The sequence below is a fragment of the Vigna radiata genome, chromosome 11, assembly GCF_000741045.1.
Source record: "Vigna radiata var. radiata cultivar VC1973A chromosome 11, Vradiata_ver6, whole genome shotgun sequence".
NCBI lineage: Eukaryota > Viridiplantae > Streptophyta > Magnoliopsida > Fabales > Fabaceae > Vigna > Vigna radiata.
The window spans coordinates 9,015,580-9,041,093 of NC_028361.1; the positions used below are offsets into that span (position 1 = coordinate 9,015,580).

Consider the following 25,514-nt stretch of genomic DNA (forward strand, 5'->3'; position numbering starts at 1 on the left):
CATTTTTTTTATATATATTATCTTTAGTTTTTTGGGTGTGTGGATAATCTTTACTTAAGTTTTTAAGTATTTCACCTAGGGTTACTTTTTGGTTTAAATCTTTTTTTGTCCCTTAGTTATAAGCTTGTGTTCAGTTTAGTTCCTGTTTTTAAAAAATGTCAACCTTTGGTCCCTAAGTTATAAAAAATGTATCAAATCAGTTCAGAAGTTAACAAAATTAATGAAATATGTATCAAATTAGTCTCTTCTATATTCTTTCATACTTGTGGGCTCTTTTAAGGTTGCAAAATTTTCATATCTAGATGACAACTTGGTATATATTTCATTGATTTAGTTAATGGCTGGGACTGATTTGATACATCTTTTATAACTTAAGGACCAAAGGTTGACATTTTTAAAAGTAGAGACTAAATTGAACACAACTTATAAATTAGGAAAAAAAAATAATTTAAATATTACTTTTTTATAAGCGGTTAAGTAGTGTGAGCAACCTATTATTTTCATATTCACTTTTGATAAAATTAAACATAAGTTGCAAAAGTATAAGTGGAGTGGAGCTCATTAAACAGGATTTACAGATATTACATTGCATGAAAAGTTGTATGAAATAAAACTCACTACAAATTCTAAATTCTAAAATTAAATAAAATAAGGATGAAACTAATAATCAACTAGCAATGTTGCATGAAGAAGATTTATATGAATTAATGCGGGAAATGAGATAAAGTTTAAAAAATTACTTTATGAAAAGTTGTGCTATATAAGTTAATTTTTAAGTTAATGTGAAAATATTGATTGAAATAACAATTTTGTTTTTCCTACTTTGCCCTCTCTAAAAAACTCTCGTTAAGAAATTGACCGTTATTTATGTCAACATTCGATTTTACTACATTTCATTGGGTACGAAGAAAACACCAAAAAATTGAACGCAGGTAGCCAATTACCTACGTAATGTAGGAGTTTGGCAGTGCATAGGAAGCAACTATTCATTGAGAAGCTGCAGAGAAACTCACCATTTTTGGAAAAATATATGTTCTTCCTTTATACAACAAAGACAGAAATATCCAATATCTGTTCTTGAATATTTTTAATTATTTAAATATTTAACAATTTTTACATTTAAATATAATATATATATTTTTATTTTTATAACCACATATTTTTAAGTAAAAAAAATGTTATTCCTTTATCACGGGTTTCTGTTTGTAAGCAATTTATTTTAGTTAATGCTCTTTATAACACTTCAATGGCTGGTGGTCAAAGGATGCATTATCTCATGTTCCAATTAGGAGACATAACAGCGTGTTGAAGGGGGCAAATTATTTTTGTTACTTTTTCTTAGTTTGAACAATATGCAGTTTTGATTATTCAAGTTTTTTCTCTTAACTTGGTTGAATCTCTACATTTCTAAAATTAGGCAAATTCGTTCTTACTAATCATTCTTAAACAATATATCGTAATTTATTCATAGTATTTAAGCAAATTTAATTTAATCACTAAAACATTTTTGGGTTAATGATAAAGCTATAAATTAAAATATGAAGTGGTGTATCATATACACCATTATGAAACTAAAAATGGCCATCTTAGATAACAAATATTTCTCCACCACAAGAAATTTTTTAAATAATAATTAATTTTAATAATAAAAAATATATTCAAAGATCAATTTTCTAATTAGGAACCAATTTCTTTTATAGCTAAAACTTTGATAACTAATAGTAATGACCAATTTAAATACTAATTCATAATAAAAACTATTTTAATTATTTATTTAAAAATCAATTATAATGTTTTATTTATAATAAAAATCATTTAAGTTATAAATTATTATTTAAATTGGTCATTCTTAACTAATTATTTTTAGCCACTAAAATTAATAATTTTCTACAGTGATTCTATATTACATATTTATTGTACTGACAAAAACAACAATTTCAATTTCATGTAGCAGTGGTTCATTTTGGTGTACCTTATACTCTACCTTCAACTTGCTTTATCTCTATCGACCTAGACCTATTCTTTCCATCATGTTCCTTAGTGCACATTTCTCATGACAACTTTCTCTTAGTTGTCTTTATACGAGACTATGACTTTATCCTTACTGTTTAAGAAAAAAAAAAATAGTAAACAAAGCTTATGATACATTTTATTACTTCAAATTAAAAACAAAAGTTGGTTGGTCTTCTCTAGCAAAACTAAATTTTGATTTAATTAAAATGCATCCCATTTATCCTTTGATGAAGTAATATTGTAAGAAATTAGTTCAGTGAAATTCACTATAGAATATCTACTACACAAACAAAAATCATAATGAAACTATAAAACTAGATAATAATAGTTTTATTTGTGTGGTAAACATTCTATAATGAATTTAATTGAGCAACTAACAAACTGGTATTGTGAGCGTGAAATTCAATTATCACGACTTTCCAAAAATGAATTTGAGAAATTCACTTATATGAATGATTTTAGATTCTGCTAATTGAAGATGCATGCTCTCTGAATCCAAGCTTGATGCATCCATGGCGGAGAACGACAGTTATCTCTTTTAATTTAATCTAAACTTTCATGTACAGTTATCGAAGGCAGATTTATTTAACCAAATAAATAATTACTTTTCATTTTTAATTTTAAAGGAGTCAAATTTACTCATTGTTCTACTTCTTTCACAATAACACCGTACAACGGTAGTAGAGTTGATATTCACGCAAGATTTTGACTCAAAACAACGGGCGCAATACGCGTAATATTTAAACTATTCTCCAGAATTCTTCAACTGATGCGAATATTTTGATTCATTAATCTCACAAAAAGTTTGCTAGTCTTCTTCTTTTGTTTAGTTTTCGTAAAATACAACGTAACGTCTTTTCCATCGAAGACATCGTTTTACGTAGTAGTTTTGTGACGCGGAAACATAAGGCGTTCAATCAAATAATAGCAGTTGACCATTTCCTTGGTGGCTCTAGCAATACCACATTTTCTTTCACATATTCGGAGTGTTATTTGGACACGTAACCTTGAAAATGGCCTTATAAGCAGATCGAATCCTACAAACTGTTTCTATTCTTATACACAAAAAATCGACCCAGAAATCTCATGATAAAGTTCTGCAACAACTCTTGGAATTAGAAAAAAATGGCAGATAGTTCAGTATCGTTTTTACTGGAAAAGCTGAATGCTTTGCTTCAAGAAGAAGTGAATCTGCAGAGGGGGGTTCGGGAAGATGTTCAGTACATCAAATATGAGCTTGAACGTCACAAAGCCATCTTAAGGGTGGCTGATGCTATGGAGGACAGAGACCCTGAACTCAAAGCATGGGTCAAAGGAGTGAGAGATGTTGCTCATGACATGGAAGATGCCATAGATGAATTCAACCTTCGCCTTGTTGATCAACATGGACAAGGCAACGGTTCTTCTCTTCATAGGTTTATTTTCGGCCTTAAGACCATGAGAGCTCGGCGTAGAATTGCTTTAGATATGCAAAGTATCAAATCCAAAGTGAACGTTATATCCCAGGGACGACCAGAGTTACCTGGCATAGGCTCCAGGTCAAGTCAACGGCTTTCTTCAAGGCTTGATAGCCAAGGAGATGCACTTCTGCTTGAAGAAGCTGATCTGGTGGGTATTGACAAACCCAAGAGGCAGCTTTGTGATTTGCTTTTCAATGAAGAACCAGGGAGGGCTGTGATTCCAATCTATGGAATGGGAGGGTTGGGAAAAACCACCTTGGCAAAACAGGTCTATGATGATCCAAAAGTGAAGAAGCGTTTTAGGATTCATGCTTGGATTAACGTTTCTCAGTCTTTTAAGCTACAAGAGCTCCTTAAAGACCTGGTTCAACAGCTGCATAATGTCATTGGAAAACCAGCTCCGGAAGCAGTTGGGCAAATGAAAAGTGAGGAGCTCAAAGAGTTGATCAAGAACTTGCTTCAAAGTAGTAGGTACCTCATTGTGCTGGATGATGTGTGGCATGTAAAGGTATGGGATTCTGTTAAACTTGCTTTGCCTAGTAGCAACCGTGGAAGTAGAGTGATGATTACTACGCGCAAAAAAGATATAGCTTTGTATTCTTGTGCTGAACTGGGTAAGGATTTTGTCCATGAATTCTTACCTGAGGAAGAAGCTTGGTATCTTTTCTGCAAGAAAACATTTCAGGGTAACTCATGTCCTCCTCATCTGGAGGAGGTTTGCAGAAAGATCTTAAAAATGTGTGGTGGGTTGCCACTAGCAATTGTGGCAATTGGTGGTGCTTTGGCTACCAGAGAGAGGGCAAACATTGAAGAGTGGCAGATGGTTTGCAGAAGTTTTGGGTCTGAAATTGAAGGCAATGACAAACTGGAGGATATGAAGAAAGTACTTTCCCTCAGTTTCAATGAGTTGCCTTACTATCTTAAATCCTGTTTGTTGTATCTAACCATCTTCCCTGAGTTTCATGCTATTGAGCACATGAGACTGATTCGCTTGTGGATTGCTGAAGGTTTTGTGAATGGTGAAGATGGAAGGACAAGGGAGGAAGTTGCAGACAGTTACCTCAAGGAGCTCTTGGACAGAAGTCTGCTGCAAGTTGTTTCAAAAACCAGTGATGGCAGAATGAAGACTTGTCGCATGCATGATCTTCTACGGGAGATTGTGAATTTGAAGGCAAAAGATCAAAACTTTGCGACAATAGCCAAAGATCAAGACATAATCTGGCCAGACAAAGTTCGACGCCTATCAATAATAAATACATTGGATAATGTGCGACAAAATAGAGCTTCATTCCAACTACGGTCTCTGCTAATGTTTGACTTATCAGATCCACTGGAGCATTTTTCAATACGTGGATTATGTTTCACTGGTTATAAGTTAATCAGGGTGTTAGATTTGCAGGATGCACCACTGGAGGTTTTTCCTGCTGAAATTGTCAACCTTTACCTTCTCAAGTATCTGAGTCTGAAGAATACAAAGGTGAAAAGCATTCCAGGTACCATTAAGAAGCTGCAGCAGCTAGAGACACTGGATCTTAAACAATCCCTTGTCACTGTACTACCAGTTGAAATTGTGGAGCTGCAACAATTACGACATCTTTTGGTGTATCGCTATGAGATTGAATCTTATGCTTATTTCCATTCAAGGCACGGCTTCAAGGTGGCTGCCCCTATAGGACTCATGAGATCTTTGCAAAAGCTATGTTTTATAGAGGCAGACCAGGCTTTGATGGTTGAGCTAGGAAAACTCACTCAACTCAGAAGGCTTGGCATCAGAAAGATGAGGCAACAAGATGGTGCTGCTTTAAGTTTATCCATTGAGAAGATGATCAATCTCCGCTCACTGTCCATCACAGCAATTGAAAAACATGAGATAATTGATATTCACAACATTTTCAGGCCTCCTCCTTATCTCCACCAGTTATACTTGAGTGGCCGTTTAGACATTTTCCCCCGCTGGATAAGTTCTATGAAGAATTTGGTCAGAGTGTTTCTGAAATGGAGCAGGCTAACAGAAGATCCTCTGGTACACCTTCAAGATTTGCCAAATCTAAGACATCTGGAATTTCTTCAAGTTTATGTAGGTGAGACATTGAATTTCAAGGCTAAAGGGTTTCCCAGTCTGAAGGTGTTAGGCCTTGATGATTTAAATGAACTCAAATCTATGACTGTGGAGGAGGGAGCAATGCCTGGTCTTAAAAGGCTCATCATCCAACGCTGTGGTTCACTGAAGCAGCTACCCTTTGGCATTGAACATCTAACGAAACTAAAATCAATTGAGTTTTTTGACATGCCTGAAGAATTGATCACAAGACTGCATCCAAAAGGAGGTCAAGAAGATTATTTGAGAGCTAAAAATGTACCAGCAGTTTATTCCTCATATTGGAGGGATGGAGGTTGGGATGTGTACTCATTGGAGACTCTAGAGGAGCGAGAGACTGATTTCAGTCGCAGTACTGCAATGAGAAGTCTTGAAAATTGCCCTCTCTGGAAGGCTTAACTCTCATTTTTTCTATTCTAACATGCATATGCGAGTGATGACAAGTTTTTGTTTCACATCTGCTTGCATATGCTAGTGAATTCAGTCTTTCATTTCTGCAGTCATTTCACTGCAAATTCTTAAACTTTCTACCAATAATTCAGGGAGCATTATCTGTTTCTTCAACATGTATTCTGAGGTTAATGAATAAAATAAGGTATTCAACATTTAGCTTTTGAATGTTTCACTGTGATCTTCCATTTCTGAACAAGGAAATAAGAACCTGACATTCTAAACAAAATATGATAACAAAGATCAGCAGTACAAAATAATCTCCATTAATCTATGTTCAGACTGTAAATCTCGTATTAAAAAAGTTGATCACCATGTACCGTATAACAAAAAATCCATAAATTTATTATTTTATAATTTTTGGATACGATCTTTAAAATAAATTAAATTCATATTGTCTCATTTCAATTAATCCCTCTTAAAAGATCCATTAATCCATCACATGCCATTCACCACTGTACAGGGTTTCGTGTCATTTTTGAGTAAGACTAATTTACTTTTTATTTTAAATTAAACTAATTTTATTATATCATAAAATACAATATAGTAAAATTTCTGTCTGACTCAACTAAAAATTAACCTTTTAATTGTCATTTCTTTTATGCTACTTTTATTTATATTTTTAAACCGATTATTAGTAATTTAGTATTACTGTATAAATTATCTATCATAAATTTTAATTGTAATAATATAAGTTATTTATTTTAAAAAAATTCAGAACTATATAAAATACACGTTTATAATTTATCCTGAGAATTACAAATGACAGTTAGTTAATTTTTTTATTAATTCAATTATTCAATTTTATTTTGATTTAAAGAGTTCCCAGAAAAAGACGAATAACGATAACCATAACCTAATATAAGAGGATAAAAGAAGAAGTAAGAGAATCGGGATAAGGAGAATTGAAATTTCAGAGATGGCGAAGAAGGGGAAGAAGCAACTGATGTCATCGGCGCCGTGGCGAGGCGAGGAGAGCGAAGTGATTGAAGAGGGAAAGCTGAAAGTGACGAGGCAGGGTGATGGCACCGCAACCATGCACGTTCCGGCTTCCAAGTCCAACCATCTTCACCAGGATGAAGATTCCATCGAAATTGATCCCGAATTACGCTACAGTTTCCAACGCAATTTCCAGGTTCTTGTTTTTTTCTTAACAAAACTCTTCTATGTAAGGGGAATTTCATTTCATAATTAGGTATATGTCTGTTCGGATAAATTTATGCACAAACACTCATTCCAGTAGAAACTAAGTAAGAAAACTAAACAAAATTGTTGAATAAGTTAAGATTAGTTTCTATTACTGTGTGAACAAACTTTTACATAGAAACTAGTTAGTAGTGTTTTCAATGCGTGGAAGCTCTTTGTATTTTTTTTTTTTGTTTTAAATTGTGTATTGTTATTTGTTTTATTTTATTTTTCTTTTGGAGAAGTTTGTCTTGAGAGAGAGTCTCTATGTAAATTAAAAATTGATGTTATGAGAAATTGATAGGATAAAGATTGAGAAATTAATTATGTAGCTAATTTTAAGGTTATGGAGAAGTTTTTTATTTTTTGTTTTTACTCTTATAAGTGCTCTTTTTCCTTTGTCAAACTAGTTAAAGCCCAGGAATGTTCGTTGTCTTGGGACTTTCCCCTAGGCTATGCAAGTGACAGATTTTAGTGCGAAATTTTTTGTAAGATGTGGATCATTGCTTTCTTAATGTACTCTTCAGAGTCTGAGTTTCGTCTGCGGAATTCACTGTTATGTAACATAGAATCATGTTCTTTGCTCATGGTTTTTGAAGAGTTAGCTCATAAAGTCGAGCGAGTTTGAGTACAGAACCTTGTTTTGAGTTAACTTGGAAGCAAATTGGTTTTTGATAAACTCAGGGTGAACTCGGATGTACTCACGAGTTTGGTACTACCAGGCAGTTATTATTTTGATTACTTTATTACGGGATTAAAATGTTGAACTATTATGCTAGTTAGAGGTATTTTAATATTTTTTATACAGAATAAATTCATAGTTTAAGAAAACTTGAGTTTGACAGCCTTTAATGACCTTTAACTGATATCGTTAAAAACTGCTGCATGTCCAGGTTGGCTTCCTTCCTAGTAATTAACCTTTTGCTATTACACTCTTGTGCACCATACGAGCATATTACATGCTAGTGCTACCCATTTGTGAAGGACGGACACACCTCGTTATTGGTCTTACACATATCCAACATCGATACATGTATGACATGTAAAATGTCGAATTTAAAGGACATTTTTTTGTGTCTTCGGCATCCATGTTGTGTCCGATGTTTATGTTAGTGCTTCATAGCTACCCTTTTCTCTCTTTCCATATTTATCATATTTATGTTATTATTAGTATTACGGTAATACTATTACCCATTCATTATAAAGACTTCAATCATGTTTGGAAACCGATGTCAAAGAATGAAATGCAGAAGTAGCATTTTGTAATGAATGTGTGTTTAGCTGGATGGAACTATTAACTAAACAAACACTACTATCATTTCCTTCTTGTTTGTGGAATTTATTTAAGCATTGGTGTTCTCCAAATTTTGGACTGATGCGTTTTTTTTTTTCTTTTTGTATGACGCAGTTTCTTCAACGGGTTTTTAGCATTGACACTGTTGTGAAACCTCTTCCTCCCGTCATGGCATACAATGTCTCTCGCAACTTGGGCTTCTTCACTCGCATTTTCACCCAATTTTTTGGTAAGTTTTATTTGCAGCTCCTTTTTCCAATGCTGAGAATATATGGAACGAAACTGTGCCAATTATTATAAGTATCACTGTTAATCTCTTTTTAGAACAAACAAAGAATACCAAATATATATTATCCTCGGATGTTTTACCACCCCATTTAACTCTAGATCTGAAATTTTTACGTTTCCCTAATTTTTCGTATGGCGATTATGAAGCTATGCTCTATGCTTTGTTTGAGTATCTGATGCGTAGTGGAATGAAATGGAATTCGGTAGAATAGAATGAAATGAAATTATCTTATGTTGGGAATGGAGCAAAGTTTCCATTCTAGTAGCTGGATAGTGAACAAAATGGAAAAGGGGATTAGTAAAAGTAAGTTGATTCAATGATTCCAAATCAGGGGAAAAACATTGTTCGAGTTGGATGGAACCTATTTCATCAAGTTTCATTTCTTTCTACCGTTAATTTTGAAAAAAAAAAAATCAAAGTAATGGTAATTAAGAGCATTCTACTGCATATTCTTCCCTTATACCACTTTCCATCAATTAAAAAATGAGAACTGTTAGCAATTCACTCAATACATTTCTTCTATCCTTCTCGTTTATTGGTTATGTTTTGATAGGAAATTACAAAATTATGATTGATACAAACTTAAATTTCAATGACAATAGAGTGTGTTCAAAATAGTGTCTTAGATTGTATCTTCCTGGTGTTTTTCTTGAAACATAGTTTTATTTCAAATATTTTCTCTCGCATTTTATGCGAAGCCTTCAAGTTGTCCGTTACTCGTTGCTAACCTTTACTACTTCATGCATGCACAGTAATCTCAAACCACTTTTTTCCTTTCTCTTTCATTATATATTATCTGCTGTCTAAATTTATTATGTCAGTTTCTCTATGTTTTATTTGGCATTTTAGTGATCATAATAATTTGTATGATCTATAACGGGAAAAAGTTATCGGTGTTATTTCTGCATCTTTATTGGATTAGCTATTATGTTTATTTTGGAAAATCGGTATTTGTTAATCTTTAATGTTTCCTTGTGTTTATTTTACAGATCCTGAAGGTATTGCAAATGCCCAAAAATCCTTGGGCATAGGACAGGAGGATAAAGTTCGCAAAGTTCGTTGAAGATAATGGGGGAAGAGACAGAACGGGATTCGAAAAACTTGTCATCTATGATTAACCTTTTTCTGATTGATCACTTGTGGTATTGTTTAATTCGTAATTCAGTTATATAGATATATTACAAATTGAGCAGCACTACGATTTGATTACTTCATTATCTTGAAAAAAAAAGCAAGATCTTAGAGCATGTTGATAGTAACTCTAATCTAATCACAATCTAGTTGTTAGTCAACAATGAAGTTCTCTATCGGACGAGCAAGGTGAAATATTATTTTCAGTTAAAAAGACGGGGAAATTAATCGTTAATTATCATCATTTTCCAGTCTCGAAAGATAGGATTTTGATCCTCTGCAGTTATAAGTGGAGCTCATCAAGTTTATTTTCTTAGATAATAAATTAATTTATATATATTAGTTTTGACAGTGTGATTTACAACTGGTGGTGCGCAGTCAAACAAAGGGAAATGATAAAACCATAAGTTATAATTTATGAAAATTACAACATCAATTGTAATTCGATGGAATTATCAGTAAAACGTTATTTTGGATTGTAACAAAGGAAGCTATATTTGATAACTTCTACTAAAAGAGTAAAGCAAAAACTCCATGGATTGATACAACAGTTTACTCATTTTGTGCTCACTGAAGATAACTAAGGTGTGATCTATAAGGTTGAGGGAATATAATTCTCCTGATAACCAATAATAACAATAATTGCTTCTGGTTAATAAACGAATCAGCTCTTCGAAAGACTAAAATAGACAAAAACCTGATTGTGTAGTGTCGAATTAGTTTGGTCGATTTTTCAGTAACTCAACCCTTTGTTTTGAAAATAAGACCCATTTTTTATATGGATAATGTTCAAAAATTGCTTCAATGACCTTGCGTGCAAAGTACTCAAGACTGTACAAACTCTTAGTCCTTCTGTAAATTACAGCAACAATGACACTTGCAATGATACACTTTTCTGGCACAGTTTCCACAGTACACTCAAGGTATTAAAAAATATACATATCTAGCAATATTCTGTTTGGATGGAAAAAATATACTCTTTTTCCGATACCAAAACATTTTCTAATCCACTAAATAGGTTTTGAATAAAAGATCTATATATGTGGTTCACATATTGTATTTGACTTTGCTTCTAAAAATCATTTCCCTTTCATAATATAATACGTGTCTTCTAGACTTTATTATTTTTCTATTTAGGCTAAATTAAAAATGTGAATGCACATTGAATTCACTGAACATGTTCCAATATTCTTATTTGTAGTCAAACATAGAACCAATTATGTGGACAACATGACAACATTGCAGTGCCCACTGTTTTAAGGCATAGGAAAAGCCGAAAGTGCCAATTTATGTACAATTTCTGTGTAAATCACCTTCTGAGTATGATTGATGTGCACCATTGACATTCCTATTTCCCCATGAAAAAGTCAGCAAAGACTTGCATCTGTATGGTTCTAGTTTTAGCCCATACCTGTCATATTTTTGTTATTGATAGTGTATAAGTTAATCATTTACTTGCTTATAAACTCATATCTCAGTCTTTCCCTGGGTTCATTTGATTTTTAAATAAAAATTCGTTTGAATCATACAAAGTGTATATGTGATTCGGTTTAATCATAACAAAATTTAAATCAAACCAAATCAATTTTTTTATTCAAACAAAACTAATTTTTTTATGTGGATGGATTTTGCAATTTTATTATAAATTATTTGAATTCAATGAGTCTCACATAAGTAAGAATGATAACATCGTTAATATATAACAAAAAAGAATCCATAAATTTAGTAATGTTAATATTCAGTATGAGTTTTAATTCATGTATCGGGTAAAGATGAGTAAGATATCAAATATATATGTAAAAGGACTCAAAAATTAAGGAAAAGTTTTCAAGATTCGATGTGAGTATGAACACCCATATCAGATAAAAAAGAGTAAAAAGATTAATATACAAGTAAAAAACACCAAAAACCACTTAAGAGGATACTGTTAGAATTCATTGAGTTTGAAGCCCAACATTAGGTAAAATAATTAGTAAGATGACTAATATGTAAGTAGAAAGACCTATACACCTATTTAGAAAGAGATTAGTTTGATTAAATGTGAGATTAAAGTCCCACATGGGCTAAAAATGAGTACAATGACTAATATATAAGAAGAATGACTCATACACTTAATTTAGGGATTGTAGGGATCTAACGTTGGTACGAAACCCCACAACAATTAAAAATGAGAAATTGGGATTAAAGGTTTGGGGTTGGGGTTTGGAGATTAGGGTTAGGATTAGGGTTTACTAATGAGTATGTAGAAAGATCCATATACCTATTTAGGAAAAGATTAGTTTGATTAAATGTGAGTTTGAAGACCTGCATCGACTAAAAATGAAGGATTATAAGTATCTAATGTTGGTATGAAGCCCCATATCAATTAAAAAAGAGAAATTGGGTTTAGGGTTAGGGTTTATGGTGTAGGGTGGTTAGGTAAAATGAAGGATTATAAGTATCTAACGTTGGTACGAAGCCCCATATCAATTAAAAAAGAGAAATTGGGTTTAGGGTTAAGGTTTATGGTGTAGGGTGGTTAGGGTTTATGGTGTAGGGTTTAAAGTTTGCCAATGAGTTTGTAGAAAGACCAATAGACCTATTTAGGAAGATATTAATTTGACTAAATATGAATTTGAAGTCACACATCAGCTAAAAATGAGTAAAATGACTAGTATATAGGTAGAGTGACTCATACACTTAATGAGGGCATTGTAGGGATTTAACATTGGTACGAAGTCCCACATTAATTAAAAGTGAGAAACTGGGGTTAAGGTTAGGGTAAGTGTTAAGGTTAGGGTTTGTCGTTATGGTTAGGGTTAAGGTTTTTGCTTAATGGTTATGGAATAAAGTTGGGGTTACAGTTAGGGTTAAGGTTTAGAGTTTAAGGTTTACTGATGAGTATGTAGAAAGACCCATAGACCTATTTAGGAAGATATTAATTTGATTAAATGTGAATTTCAAGTTCCACATCGGCTAAAAATCCGTAAAATAACTAGTATATAAAAAGAGGGACTCATACACTTAACGAGTTTATTAAAGGGATCTAAGTTTGGTACGAAGCTCCACATCAATTAAAAAGGAGAAGTCGGGGTTATGGTTAGGGGTTAGGGTTAAGGGTTAAGGGTTAGGGGTTAGGGTTAAGGGTTAGGCATTATGGTTATGGGTTTAGGGTTTACTAATACGTATGTAGAAAGACCCATAGACCTATTTAGGAAGAAATTAGTTTGATTAAATGTGAGTTTGAAGTCCTAGATCAGCTAAAAATAAGTAAAATGACTAGAATATAAGTAGAGGGCGCGTACACTTAATGGGGAGATTGTAGGGATCTAACGTTGGTATGAAGTCCCATATCAATTGAAAATGTGAATCAGTGTTAGGGTTAGGGGTTTAAGGTTCGTGTTAGGGTTTTGTGTTAGGGATTAATGTTAAGGTTACGATTTAGGGTGTATAGTTGTGATTTATGGTTAGGGTTTAGGCTTAGGCTTAGGTTTAAGCTTTAGGGTTAGTGTTAGGGTTAGGGTTTTAGGTTATGGTTTAGGGATAATGTTTAGGGTTATGGTTTAGAGATAGGGTTTAGGGTTTGTGTTTAAGATTTTGGGGTTAGGGTTTGGGGGTTAATGTTTAGATTAGGGTTATGGTTTATGGGTTAAGATTAGGGTTTAGGGTTTACAGTTATGGTTTAGGGATACGTCTTAGGGTTAGGGTTTGATGTTTATGGTTCGAGGTTTAGAGTTAGGTTTTCAGGTTAAATTTTCAAGTTAAGGTTTAGGGTTAGAGTTATGATTTATGGTTGTGGTTTAGGGTTACTGCTTAGAGTTAGTGCTTAGGGGATAGGGGTTAAGGGTTAGGGAATATAGGTTAGGGCTAAGATTAGGCGTTAGGGGGGTTCGGGTTAAGGTTAAGGTTTATGGTTACTGTTTAAGGATAAGTTTAGGGTTAGAGTTTAGGGTTTGTGGTTTATGGTTTAGGGTTATGGTTTAGAGATAAGATTTAGGGTTACGGTGTAGGGATATGGTTTAGGGATACAATTTAAGGTTTGGGTTTATGGTTTAGGAATTAGGATTTGAGGGTTGATGTTTAGATTATGGTTAGGGTTTATAGGTTAAGGTTAGGGTTTATGGCTAGGGTTTAAGATTTATGGTTACATCTTAGGGTTGCGGTTTAAGGTTATGGTTTCGGGTTAGGGTTTGAGGTTTATGGTTTGGGGTGTAAGGTTAGGTTTTTGGGTTAAATTTTCGGGTTAGGGTTTATGTTTTGGGTTATGGTTTATGGTTGTGGTTTAGGGTGACTGTTTAGCGTTAGTGTTTAGGATTTCGGATTTAAGGGTTAAAGATAGGTTGTTAGGGGGTCACTAACACAAAAATAGCTTCTAACGTATGTTATTTTAGGCTTTTTACATTTGTTAAATGTCCGACGTCATAGCGGGAAACGTTAAATTGACGTTTGTTGTCTTTGAACAGACGTCAATTCACGTTTGTTGCATTTATAACATACGTCAATTTATGGGCTTTTTTTTAAAAAAAAAAATCGTTGCGATGAAGGTGACGGAGTAAACAGGTGCCATTGTGAGGGTGAGAAGAAAAACATACACAATAACAGTTCGAAAATCGTCGTTGCAGTTGTCCTAAAATGCACCTAAGAACTTCATCAAAAACCAATGAAAACAAATTTTAATCGGTGCAAACGAAAGATAATGGTTCCAAACGTAATATAATCGATGCAAAATGATTTTAAACGGTGCAAAGTGGAAGAAAACTTACCTGAGCATAACTAGTGAACGAGAGAAAGTAGAGAACGAAGCTAAAACTCAAACGAAAACGTGAAAGAAAGTGAGGCTCATATTCTGAGTTTTTGGGGTTTCAAAAGGCATTTGATGTCGGTCCCCTCTAGATTCGACGTTTAATTGCTAAAAAAATCCATTTTGGAGCTACTTTTGGGATATTTTCGCAGCTTATCGACTTCTAGGAAGGGGATCTGACGTCTAATTTGTATTATACGTTGGGCCCTTCTACGTTTGACGCCTAATGTTTGCAAAAGTCACCTTTCAATTCTAATTTTTCAACTTCTTGCAGAGGATTTGACGTCTGATCTGGGGGGAACCAACCTTTATTTTCGAACTTTTTTGACATCTGATTTAGGGGGTCCAACGACTAAAGAATGATTTGACGTAATGTGTATGTTGTAAAAAAAAAATATTAGCACTTAAAATAAGATATTTTCAGACCTTTTTGACGTCTAATCTTGGGGATCCAATGTCTAAAGAAGGATTTGATGTCTGATTTAGGGGGCCAACTTCTATGTCGTAAAAAAATAAATATTAGTGCTTAAAATGAGATATTTTTGGACCTTTTTGACATCTGATCTGAGGGAGCCAACGTCTAAAGGAGGATTTGATGTTTGACCCTTGGGGAACCAACTTTTATAATGATGTTTTATTTACAAAAATGCCACCGGTCATTTTTTACATTGGATTTTCGGTGGTCAAACATTATACGCGTGACGTTAAAGGTCATTTCTGCACTAGTGGGTATGGGTTAGGGTTAGGGTTAGGGTTAAGCGTTAGGAATTAGGGTTAGGGTTAAGGTTAGAGGTTAAAGTTTAAGGTTTAAGGTTTAGGGTTATGATTTTGGGTTAAGGCTTATGGTTAGGGTTTATATGTAGGGTTTATCGTTAGGATTTATGGTTTATGGTTTAGGGTCAGACTTTTATGGTTAGAGGTTAAGTTTAGAGGTTAAAGTTTAAGGTTTAAGGTTTAGGGTTATGATTTTGGGTTAAGGCTTATGGTTAGGGTTTATATGTAGGGTTTATCGTTAGGATTTATGGTTTATGGTTTAGGGTCAGACTTTTATGGTTAGGGTTTATGGTCATGGTTTATAGTTAGGGTTTAGGGGTAGGGTTTATTGGTACGGTTTATGGTTAGGGTTTGGGGTATGGTTTAAAGGTATACTTAGGGTTTAGGGTATGGTTAGGGTTAGGGATGTGGGAAAGGGTAGAGTTTAGGGTTAGGGTTTATTTGTTAAGGTTTATGGGTTAGGGTTTTGGTGGTTGGGGGTTACATGTAAGGGTTTAGGGTTTAGTGTTTAGTAACGAGTATGTAGAAACCTACTGAGAAAGATATTAGTTAAGTTAAATGCGAATTTGAAGTCTCACATCAGTAAGAAATGAGAAAAATGACTAATATATAGGTAGAGGGACTCACACTCTTAATTGGGGATTATAGGGATCTAAGGTTGGTACGAAGCCCCATATCAACTAAAAATGAGAAACTTGGTTTAGGGTTACAATTTAGGGTTGGGTTTATGTTTGGTTTTGGATTGGGTTTAGGGTTAGGTTTAGGGTTTAGGGTTATGGTTAGGGTCCGGATTAGGGTTATGGTGAGGTTTATAGTTAGGGTTTAAGGTTGGAGTTTAGGGTTGAGGTTTATTGTTATTATTTAGGGTTATGGTTTAGGGTTTGGGTTTAGGGTTTGGGTTTATAGTTATGGTTTTTGGATTATGATTAGGATTATGTTTAGTGTTATGGTTTATGGTTAAAATTAAGGTTTATGGTTAGGGTTTAGTATTATGGTTAAGGTTAAGGTTTAGTACAACTGTTAGGGTTAGGGTTTAGGACTTGGGTTATGGTTAGAGTTTAGAGGTATGATTTATGGTTAGGGTTTATAAGTAGGGGTAGGGGTAGGGTTAATCTTAAGGGTAGAGGTAGAGGCGGAAGTAGGGTTTGTGGTAGGGGTAGGGCTAAGGGTAGGGCTTAAGGGTTATGGGTTAGGATTTATGAGTTATGGTTTATGGTTTAGGATTTTGAGTTAGGGGCTAGGATTAGGGTTAGAGTTAGGGGTTAAGGTAATAGTTTAGGATTTAAGGTTATGGTTATGTATAGGGTTAAGGTTATGTATAGGGTTAGGGTTTATTGTTAGGATTTATGGGTAGGTTTTATGGTTAGGGTTTATAGGTAGGTTTTATGCGTTGGGTTTAGAGGTAGGGTTTATGGCTTAGTGTTTACGGTTATGGTTTAAGGTTTAGGGTTTAGGGTTTAGGGTTAATGTTTACGGTTAGGGTTAATGGTTAGGGGTTAGAGGTTATGGGTTAAGGGTTAGCGGTTAAGGTTAGGGCATTTAAGGTTATGTTTAGGGTTAGGGTGTAGGGGTAGGGTTGAGGGGCAGGGTTTATGGTTAAGGTGTATGGTTAGAGTTTATTGTTAGGGTTTAGGGTTTGGGTTTAGAGGTAGGGTTAGGGTTAGTGGAATGGTTAGACTTAGGGGTGGTGTTAGAGTTAGTGGTAGGGTTAGGGTTTATGCGTAGTGTTTATGGCTTAGGGTTTATGCGTTAGGGGTTAGGGCTTATAGGTTAGGGTTTAAGATTTAGGAGTAATGGTTTAAGGGTTATGGGTTATGGTTTATGGGTGAGTGTTTAGGGGTTAGTGGTAAGGGTTTATGGGTTAGGGTTTATAGTTTAAGGTTTAAGATTTAAGGTTTCGAGTTTCAAGCTTACTAATAAGTACGTAGAAAACTTATCTAGTGAGAGATTATTACGAATGTGAGTTTGCATTCTCAAACCGGTTAAAAATAAGTAAAATAACTAGTATGTACATAGAGGGACTTATACACTAAATGGGGGGATTGTAAGGATATAACGTTGGTACGAAGCCCAACATCAATTGATAATGAGAAATCGATGTCAAGTGTTAGTGGTTTAGGGTTTAGGGCTACAGTTAGGGTTTATGGTTTAGAGCTAAGGTTTATGTGTATGGTTAGGGTTAGGGTTTATAGTTAAGGTTTAGTGTTTACACTTTAAGGTTTATGGTTTAGGATTAGGGTTTATGGTTATGGTTTAGGGTTTAGGATTATGGTTTAGGGTTTATGGTTTTGAGGTTTAGGGTTAGAGTTATGGTTAGGGGTTAAGGTTTTAGGGTTAATGGTTAGGGTTTAGGGGTTAATGTTTACGGGTTAGTGTGTAAGGGTTAGTGGTTAGGGTTTATGGGTTAGGGTTAAGGTTTATAGTTTAAGGTTAGGTTTATGGTTAAGGTTTATGGGTCAAGTTTAGAGGCAGGGTTTATAGGTTAGGGCTTATGGTTAAGTTTATGGTTTGGGGTTAGGTTTTCATGTTATGGTTAGTGTTATGATTTTAGGTTAAGGTTGGGGTTTAGGCTAGGTGTTTATGGTTATGGTTAAGGGTTAGGGTTTAGGGGTTAATGGTTATGGGTTAGGGGTTAGGAGATAGGGATTTGGAGATAAGGGTAAGGGTTTATGGTTAGGGTTCATGGGTAAGGGTTCAAGGATTAGGAGTTAGGATTTATTGTTTAGGATTTAGAGGTTAGGATTTATGGGATAAGGGTTTATTGTTTAGGGTTTAGGGTTTAAAGTTTTAGGTTTACTAATGAGTATGTAGAAAACTTATTTAGGAAGAGATTAGTTTGATTAAATGAGTTTGAAGTCTCACTTCGAGTTAAAAGTGAGTAAAAGGAATAATATATACGTAGAGGGACTCATACAATGAATGGGGGGATTGAAGGGATATAAAATGAGAAACAAGTGCTAAGGGTTAGGGGTTTAGGTTAGCGTTTAGGGTTAGGGTTTGGGTTTAGGTTTATGATTAGAGTTTAGGAGAAGGGTTTATGGTTAGGGTTTATGGGTGTTTATGGTTAGGGTTTTAGGGTAAGGTTTATGGGTAGGGGTAGGGTTACAGTTAGTGTTAGGGGTGTGTGTTGGGATGGGTTAGGGTGGGGTTATAGGTTAGGGTTTAGGATTTAAGGTTTATAGGTTATGGGCTAGGGTTTAAGGCTAGAGTTTAGGGTTTATGGCTTATGGTTTATGGTCAGGGTTCGAGTTAAGGGTTTAGGGCTAGGGTTAGGATTTAATGTTGGGGTTAATGTTAGGGTTTATGGGTTAAGGCTAGGGCTCATAGGGTTTATGATTTAGGGTTTAAAGTTTAGTGATGAGTATGTAAAAAACCTATTTTGGAAGAAATTAGTTTTTTTAAAATGTGAGTTTGAAGTCTCACATCAGCTAAAAATAAGTAAAATGACTAGTATAGGGACTCATACACTTATTAGGGGGATTGTAGGGATTTAACGGTAGTACGAAGCCCCGTATCAATTAAAAACAATAAACTTGGTTTAGGTTTAGGGGTTAAGGTTATGGGTTAGGGTTTAGGGGTTAAAGTTAGGGTTAGCGGTTAGGGTTAAGGGTTAAGGTTTATGGGTTAGAGTTTGGGGTTAGGGTTAGGATTTAAGGGTCAACCAGAGTTAACTAATTGTGGTTAGTCTAACGTACCAAAGCTTACTAACAATGGTTAGTCTAACATACGATATAGCTAAAGTCTTCTTGATTAAAATTGTCCCAAAAGCTCAAAATTACTGGTAATATTCTTTTTATACTTTTTGGCATATGCAGATGCTTTCATTTCCTTTCAGGAAAACCTTGTATTTAGTATAAAAGACAACTTGTCTTTAGGAACTAGGATTTATGGTTTATGGTTTAGCTTTAGGTTTATGATTGGGGTTTAGGAGAAGGGTTTGGGGGTGTTTATGATGGGTTGTGGGGTAAGGTTTAAGGGTATGGTTTATGGGTAGGGGTAGGATTATGGTTAGGGATCGGGGTGTGTGTAGGGATTGGGTTACAGTAGGGTTTATGGGTTAGGGTTTAGGGTTATGGTTTAGGTCTATGGTTTATGGCTAGGGTTTATGATTTATTGTTCATGGTTAGGGGTTTATGGCTCGGGTTAGGGTTTAGGATTTAGACTAGGGTTAGAGTTTAGGGGGTTATAGGTTTATGGGTTATGGCTAGGGTTTAGGGCTAGGGTTTATGGTTTATTGTTTATTGCTTAGGGTTTATGGCAAGGATTATGGTTTAAGGTTTATGGCTAGGGTTAGGGTTTAGTGCTAGGGTTTAGGGGTTAATGTTAGGGTTTACGGGTTGGGGTAGGGTTTAAGGGTATAGGGGTTAAGGTTTAGGATTAGGGTTTACTTGTGAGTATGTAGAAAACCTATCTTGGAAGAGATTAGTTTGAAGTCTCACAACGGCTAAAAATGTGTAAAATGACTAGTATATAAGTATAGGGACTCATACACTTATTGGGGGGATTGTAGGGATCTAACAACACGAACCTCACATCAATTAAAAACAACAAACTTGGTTTAGGGTTTAAGGTTTATGTTAACGTGTTCTTGCTTTTAGAGCGAAACACTCATGGTGGTGACAGCCTGTGGCGGCTCTGATTATGCATTTTGCTTGGTATCTTTCTTGTGATCCTTGTTTCTTGTAATAAAATTTTCGTTCTTGATGTCATGTTTTGAGTGTTTGTTGATTCTGTTATTTTGATATGCTTCATTAATTTTGTGTTCTTTATCGATGATGTGCGAGCCTTTCTTCTGTGTGTTATGATTTGAAAATGAGTTGAACTCCTAACTTTGCACATCTGTAATTCCTTTTTAGAATCAAACGATCCCGAGGTGGGCGTGCTTGACCGATATGTCTTCTCGAGTCAGAGTTGAGTCCAACAAGAAAAAAAATATTATTTTTAGCTTCTGTAAACTCTTGAAAAATCTGATTTAGACTTTGTGACTCCACATAGTTGAAATTCCTTAGGGAATTACATGATTCCACGGTGAGTATGACTTACCGAGATGTCTTCTCAAGTTTGGAGATGAGTTTAATGAAAGAAAAATATTGTAATTCATATTTTGTTTCTGTCAGTTCATTTTGAATAGAATTTTGTATGTTTTAGAGTAGATTGTAGGTTTTATTTGCCATTAGAATAGATTCCATCTCTGATATTGATTAAAAGCATGAATTGGATTTAGATTCATTATGGTTTGGATGAATTGAGTGATGATTATTGACTTTTAAGTTTTGAAAATGAACTTTAAGATCCTGTGATGGGCTTATCTTAACAGGATGTCTTCCTGATATATGATCAACCACTATGTGCATTGATCCTACAGGAATTTAATTCTAGTTTTTTATTCTAACCAATTTTCTTTACTCTAAATCTTGAATTTCGGTTCTGTTATATGCATAAATTCTTCTTTCTCTTTAAATGTTCTTTGTTTTCATTAAATTTCATATTCACTTGCTTCCAGTTTTTCTTGTATCATTGTTTCATAGTATTCTTAGGTTATATTAGCTACTGTTTTGATTTATATGATTAGTTACATTCAATCTTTTCATCACTTTAATAATTTTGATTTTAGTTCTTTATATTTTATTTCTTTTATTTTCAAACATGTTCCTTTCCTTATTCTTTTCTTTTTAATTTCTTTTCCCAACTTTATCTTTATAGTTAGTAGTAATTAAAAAAAAAAAAAAAGAACTAACACTTTAAGTTTAATTTTAATTGATTCTTTGGATTGATACTTAGATTGTCCCTTTATTTGTGGGAAAATTTAGTTTGTTCTGATTTTTTGCGATAAAAAACTTTAAAGTTCAAGGTTTAGAGTTTAAGATTTAGAATTTATGATTTAGAGTTTAGGGTAACGTGTTTTAAATTGTGACAAAAGCTCATTATGCCTTGTAGGATTTAAACTAACCGTGATTAGTCTAACATACGATATAGCTAAATCTTAATCACTAGTAATATTCTTTTTATACTTTTGGCATATGGAGATGCTTTCATTGCCTTTCAGTAAAGCCTAATATTTAGTTGTATAAAAGACAACTGGTCTTTCCTAAAATACAGTTTTTCCAGGAAACAGGAAGAGGCTATCTGGCCTTCAATCAAATTTCTTAAGGCATTAATCAGGCACCCTCTAAACAGTACAACTTGCATGGTGGTAAGGAATATTGTTTTAAAATCCTTGACGCGTTTATTCTTCACATCATCAAACTAATAGTAAGTCAGCAATTTTATATATTGATTTTTCTCTTCATATATATTTTAAGATAGCTTTTTAAGCTCCACTTGAGATAATCTAAGATAACTTTTGAGCTTTAATTGCACTTTTCTTTTTTGTTTCATTTTCTGACACGTAAACAGTTATCTACTGATATTGCTGTCATATTTCAATTGTTTGTAAGAAAAAAAAAAAAAGTCTTGCATCTCTATCTCATGTATTATTTGTAAATCATCAATGAGTTGAATAGGTAGCAAGTCTGAAACCAAGTTTCTTTCCACTAGTTGCTGTAGAAATGTACAGAGTTCATGGCTGAGAGTGCAGTGGGTTTTCTTCTCCAAAGGCTTGCACCTGTTTTTGAGAATAAGGTGAAATTGTTTACTGGAGTTCAAGCAGAAGTGATATGCCTGAAAGGACAGTTGGAGCTAATAAGAGCCTTCTTAAGGGTTGCAGATGCGTTAGAAGAGAGCGACGATGAACTTAAAGTTTGGGTTAAGCAAGTCAGAGATGTTGTTCATGAGGCCGAAGATCTTCTTGATGAATTGGAACTTGTCCAGCTACATAACCATACCAATGGATTCTCTATTTATCTCCGTATCAGGAATATGAAAGCTCGCTATCGGATTGCACATGACTTAAAAAGCATCAACTCGCGCTTGAAAGCTATTTCTTCAAGTCGTAAACTGGACTCTTCTTCAGTGGCTTCAACTTCCATTAATACAGGTACTACTAATTGCCACAGATTCCATTCACAAGTGATGAATATCCTTAATGGTCATGTGCTGGGGAGCCACTCAATTATGAAATTTTTTGTGTTCTTTCACTTTGTTCAAGATAGATCAGTATCAATACAAATGTACTTGTTTTGCTGTTTACACTACTACATATCCTGAAACAGGTACCGCATGGCACGATCAACGAGGAGATGCTCTTCTCCTGGACAACACTGATCTAGTGGGCATAGACAGGCCAAAAAAACAGGTTATAGGATGGTTGATCAATGGTTGTCCTGGACGAAAAGTGATTTCTGTTACTGGAATGGGAGGGATAGGAAAAACTACTTTGGTGAAGAAAGTATATGATGATCCAGACGTAAAAAAGCACTTCAAAGCTTGTGCTTGGGTGACTGTTTCTCAATCTTGTAAAATTGAGGAGCTTCTCAAAGACTTGGCCAAGAAGCTCTTTTCTGAGATAAGGCGACCAATTCCAGAGGGAATGGAAAGCATGTGTAGTGATAAGCTCAAGATGATGATCAAAGACTTGCTGCAGAGGAAGAGGTATCTAGTAGTATTTGATGATGTGTGGCATATGTATGAATGGGAAGCTGTCAAATATGCATTGCCAAACAACAATTGTAGTAGCAGGATCATGATCACCACTCGTAGATCTGATTTAGCCTTTACCTCCACAATAGAATCCAACGGTAAAGTGTATAACTTGCAACCCTTGAAACAAGATGAGGCTTGGGATCTATTTTGTAGGAACACCTTTCAGGGTGATTCATGTCCCTCATATTTGATTGACATCTGTAAATATATCTTAAGAAAATGTGAGGGTCTTCCTCTTGCAATTGTAGCAATCAGTGGTGTCCTGGCCACAAAAGACAAGCGCAGGATTGATGAGTGGGGTATGATTTGCCATAGTCTTGGAGCTGAAATTCAAGGCAATGGCAAACTCGATAATTTCAAAACTGTACTCAACCTCAGTTTTAATGATTTACCTTACCATTTGAAATACTGTTTCTTGTACTTAAGCATCTTTCCTCAGGACTATCTGATTCAGCGCATGAGATTGATTCGCTTATGGATAGCAGAAGGTTTTGTTGAAGCCAAAGAAGGAAAAACAAAGGAAGATGTTGCACATGATTACCTGAAGGAGCTCCTGAATAGAAACTTAATACAAGTAGCAGGTACAACAACTGATGGAAGGGTCAAAACTTTGCGAGTCCATGATCTTCTACGGGAGATCATCATTTTGAAGTCTAAAGACCAAAACTTTGCATCCATTGTCAACGAACAAAGTGCGGCATGGCCAGAAAAGATTCGGCGGCTTTCAGTGCACGGCACATTACCATATCGGCAGCAACATAGGTCTGTCTCTCAACTCCGTTCTTTTTTAATGTTTGGGGTTGGAGAATATGTACCCCTTGGAAAACTGTTCCCAAGTGGTTTTAAACTGCTTAGTGTCTTAGATTATCAAGATGCACCTTTGAAGAAGTTTCCACTAGCAGTTATTGATCTATATCATTTAAGATATCTAAGCTTAAGGAACACAAAGGTGAAAACAGTTCCAGGTCACATAATAGGGAAGTTGCATAATCTAGAAACACTGGATCTAAAGAAGACTTGTGTCAGAGAATTGCCTGTAGATATTCTGAAGCTTCAAAAGCTTCGTCATCTCCTTGTGTATCAGTTGAAATTCAAAGGTTATGCAGAGTTTCACTCCAAAGATGGTCTTAAGGCTCCCTCTGAAATAGGAAAATTAAAGTCACTACAAAAGCTTTGTTTTGTGGAGGCAAACCAAGACTGTGGAATGATAATAAGGCAATTAGGGGAGCTAAGTCAACTAAGAAGGTTGGGAATCTTGAAGCTTAGAGAGGAAGATGGGATGGCTTTCTGTTTGTCCATTGAGAGATTAACTAATCTTCATGCCCTCTCTGTTGCTTCTGAGGGTGAGAGTAAAGTCATTGATCTGACATTTCTCTGTTCACCACCTCCATTTCTTCAACGCTTGTATTTGTCAGGGCGTCTGCAAGAGTTACCAAGTTGGATACAGTCTCTTAACAGCCTAGCCAGGTTATTTCTGAAATGGAGCTGTTTAAAATACGATCCTCTAGTGCATCTGCAAGATCTTCCAAACCTTGCACATCTTGAACTACTTAAGGTTTATGATGGTGACGCTTTGCATTTTAGGAGTGGTAAGTTCAAGAAGCTCAAGGTTTTAGGTCTTGACAAATTTGACGGACTGAAAGAGGTGACAGTGGGGAAGGATGCAATGAACTGCCTAGAAAAACTGAGCATAGGGCGGTGTGAATTGTTGAAGAAGGTTCCATCAGGCATTGAGAATTTGACCAAGTTGAAAGTCCTTGAGTTTTTCGATATGCCAGATGAACTGATGAAAACTATATGTCCACATGGTCCCGGAAAAGATTACTGTAAAGTTTTACATATTCCAAATGTCTATTCTACCTACTGGAAAGATGGAGGTTGGGATGTTTATGCTCTGGACACTTTCAGCACAGATTGTTCTCCTAGATCAGGCACTCTCATAAGAAGTCATGAACCTCGTATTCAGTGGAAGGTGTAGCTCTAAATTCTGAAATGATGCTACAATTCTAGAGTATGTGTTGAATTTGAATCAGAATTGAAAGGAAATGTAACAATTTCTTTATACTACCTAAACTGTACTAGAAATTGAGCAGACTCATTTCCTGTATAGAAGTCAGTGCTCTAAATAAAGGTGTAGGTTTTTGTTCACCTTTGTTTAAAAGTGATCAATGTAAATAAATTGTATAATCACCATTATTGAATACACAAATTGTATAATACAATTCTTCCTATATTACATATTCAGATTCGATTCTATCTTTTCATGATTACTGAAATAACGTAGTCTACATGTTTTATTTAATGACTTCACATTAACATTAATATGTGAATTTTCCATCCGTGTAGTGTAGATATCCAAACTGAAGTTTATCCATTCGTTTCCATGTTGCCTTTCTCACCTTATGTCTTCTCTTATAAATTAACAGTAAAAACTACCAAATAATATAATTTTAATTTTA

At 34.7% G+C, this 25,514-nt stretch overlaps 3 protein-coding genes across 4 annotated transcripts; all 3 read left to right on the plus strand.

The window, feature by feature from the left end:
- Positions 1-2,965: 2,965 nt before the first annotated feature.
- LOC106777972 (disease resistance protein RPM1) lies at positions 2,966-6,169 on the plus strand. The gene has a single exon (XM_014665819.2). The coding sequence runs from the start codon at positions 3,139-3,141 to the stop codon at positions 5,968-5,970; it is 2,832 nt and encodes a 943-aa protein (XP_014521305.1). The 5' UTR covers positions 2,966-3,138; the 3' UTR covers positions 5,971-6,169.
- Positions 6,170-6,886: 717 nt separating this feature from the next.
- On the plus strand, positions 6,887-10,048 carry LOC106777031. The gene is made up of 3 exons (XM_014664531.2): positions 6,887-7,156; positions 8,615-8,729; positions 9,779-10,048. Exons 1-3 carry the CDS (start codon positions 6,941-6,943, stop codon positions 9,850-9,852), a joined length of 405 nt encoding a protein of 134 aa, XP_014520017.1. The 5' UTR covers positions 6,887-6,940; the 3' UTR covers positions 9,853-10,048.
- An 11,553-nt stretch (positions 10,049-21,601) lies between these two features.
- Positions 21,602-25,341, plus strand: LOC106777987 (disease resistance protein RPM1). 2 transcript variants are annotated; one of them, XM_014665845.2, is made up of 3 exons: positions 21,602-21,726; positions 22,012-22,450; positions 22,626-25,341. In XM_014665845.2, exons 2-3 carry the CDS (start codon positions 22,036-22,038, stop codon positions 25,031-25,033), a joined length of 2,823 nt encoding a protein of 940 aa, XP_014521331.1. In that variant the 5' UTR covers positions 21,602-21,726; positions 22,012-22,035; the 3' UTR covers positions 25,034-25,341. The 2 variants fall into 2 exon arrangements, with proteins under 2 accessions (XP_014521331.1, XP_014521330.1); XM_014665844.2 differs by lacking the exon at positions 21,602-21,726 and having other exon boundaries at positions 21,786-22,450.
- Positions 25,342-25,514: the final 173 nt, after the last annotated feature.